General features: G+C 40.5%; 1 protein-coding gene across 2 annotated transcripts; it reads right to left on the bottom strand.

Annotated features, from left to right (window-relative positions):
- Positions 1 to 779: 779 nt before the first annotated feature.
- On the bottom strand, positions 780 to 2112 carry LOC116094136 (small proline-rich protein 2I). Of its 2 annotated transcripts, none has more exons than XM_031376076.1 (2): positions 2081 to 2112; positions 780 to 1425 (listed from the first exon to the last, which is right to left on the bottom strand). In XM_031376076.1, exon 2 carries the CDS (start codon positions 1404 to 1406, stop codon positions 1134 to 1136), a length of 273 nt encoding a protein of 90 aa, XP_031231936.1. In that variant the 5' UTR covers positions 1407 to 1425; positions 2081 to 2112; the 3' UTR covers positions 780 to 1133. The 2 variants fall into 2 exon arrangements, with proteins under 2 accessions (XP_031231936.1, XP_031231937.1); XM_031376077.1 differs by lacking the exon at positions 2081 to 2112 and having other exon boundaries at positions 1078 to 1304; positions 1359 to 1406.

The following is a 2112-nucleotide window of genomic DNA, read 5'->3' as shown; positions in this document are numbered from 1 at the left end:
ATATTCAAAATAATCAACCTAGCTGCTTACCAGTGAATGAATGAATTTAGAAAATATGGCATGTATATATGCTGGATTAATAGTCAAAGATAATGAACGATATCATGTAATTTTGAGAAAGGTGAATGAAACGGCATAAAATCGTGTTAAGAAAAAATCAGAACTTTTAAACAAGGTTGGCATAGTTGTCTCAATTATAGAAGTATAAAAATATAACTATGATAATTGGTAAAAATGTGTTATTATTAATTCTGTGGAAGGAGACTAGGGAGAGCAAAATGCATGAGGGTATTAGTAGGATATAGGAGTATGTCCTAGGTGGCACATGCATATCTAAATATCAGATAGTCTTCCTGAGTTAGCATGTGCTAAAGGAGACATTGTAGTTATACAGAATGAAAGAAGGTGTCTCTTAAGCAAACCAACACAAAATAATCTTTGTTATGACAAAAAAGAAATCAGTCAAAACCTGATAACTGCAAAATGACTTAGGGATCAATGAATAAAAAGAAAGGCCTACAGCACATAGGAAAAACAAAAAGACAGACAAACTCAACAAATACACTCACCAGGTTCTCCAAAGTAGTCAAGAACTTGAGAACCAGGATTCTGAAATTATGCAATCAAGGACCAATTTAGAGGATTAGCTGGCCAGCCCAGTAAGAGGAGAGCTGACTGATAGTGGGCAGGTAACAAATTTTCCAAACCAAAATGCAAATCTATGCATTACATATTATGGTGTAAGTTTTAGAAGAAAGGGACACATGAATGCCATTATGTAGACTGTATTTTATTCAGGAAATGAAATCACAGTGACAGCACAACTAAGGTGACTGAGAGTTTTAGAAAACATTTCCTGAGTGCACAGGATAGATAGCAGCTATATTTCCCATTGAGCATTTGGGATACTGAATAACTGAAGGCAGATCATTAGCACATTGAAACCAAAAGCAGGACAACTTCAAGGAAACATCTTCCCTGTTAAGGGACATCACAGGCACATGGAAGGTGAAAGATGGAGAAGATTCCTCTGCAATCATGCCCGGCTTTGGAGGGAAGATGGAGGTGTTGCTTTGGAAGTACATGAGATGGATTCTCTTCTCTTCCCCTTGTCCTGGTGACTGCTGAAGGCTTCACTTGCTCTTGGGTGGACACTTCTGCTGGCATGGTGGAGGAGGTTGCACAGGAGGGCATTTTTGCTGGTATGAGGGAGGGGGGCATGGTTCAGGACACTTTGGCGGAGGACAGGGCTCTGGGCATTTTGGAGGAGGGCAAGGCTCAGGGCACTTTGGAGGAGGACAAGGCTCTGGGCACTTTGGAGGAGGACAAGGCTCTGGGCACTTCTGGGGTGGGCACACAGGAGGAGGCTGGCAAGGCTGCTTGCACTGCTGCTGTTGGTAAGACATCGTACTGGAGTATCAGGATCTGAAAGAAATGGCATGAGAGTGTTCAGGGGTGATTAATACAGAAAAGATAGATGGAGCTATGGAGCATCAAGTCAATTTGTCTCTCTGAATGTCAACATTACTTCTCAACTCCTATTTTAGAGCTGGTTGGCTTTTTTCTTTGCTGTCAGCACTGTGTAGGAGCAGCCTTGGGAAATGCTCCTGTGTTATAGGCCTTATCTAAGAGAAAATATTTTATTCCAAAGAAATAAATAATGCTGTTTACACGAGGAAACATCTTCAACACGGGTAGTCTGAAGTACTGGTGCCCTGTGAAGTCACAAAACCAGTTTCTGTCGTCTTTATTACCTGCATCATTCCAGCAGGTTGTCTAGGTCTGGACAGTAAAGGACAATCAGGGATATCTCGGATTCCAATACCTGCTAAGGACTATAACCTTTCAAAGAACACCAAAAGATACACATGAAAGAGAAATATCCCATCTTCTACAGGTTATTAAATGTATGGAAAAGTAACTTATCACTCTTGACTACTGTATCCACTGCTAATTTTCTGATTACCAGATAGGTACCACTCATCACATGATCAAAACTGAACTCAAAACACTCCCTCAAAATTGACTATAGCACATAGGAAGAACCACAAGACAGACAAAATCAAGTAAAGACACTCACCAGGTTCTCCAAAGTAGTGTGTGACTTGAGTA

Source organism: Mastomys coucha, unplaced genomic scaffold (genome assembly GCF_008632895.1).
Source record: "Mastomys coucha isolate ucsf_1 unplaced genomic scaffold, UCSF_Mcou_1 pScaffold16, whole genome shotgun sequence".
Classification (NCBI taxonomy): domain Eukaryota; kingdom Metazoa; phylum Chordata; class Mammalia; order Rodentia; family Muridae; genus Mastomys; species Mastomys coucha.
This window is presented reverse-complemented; position numbering and strand designations above follow the sequence as displayed.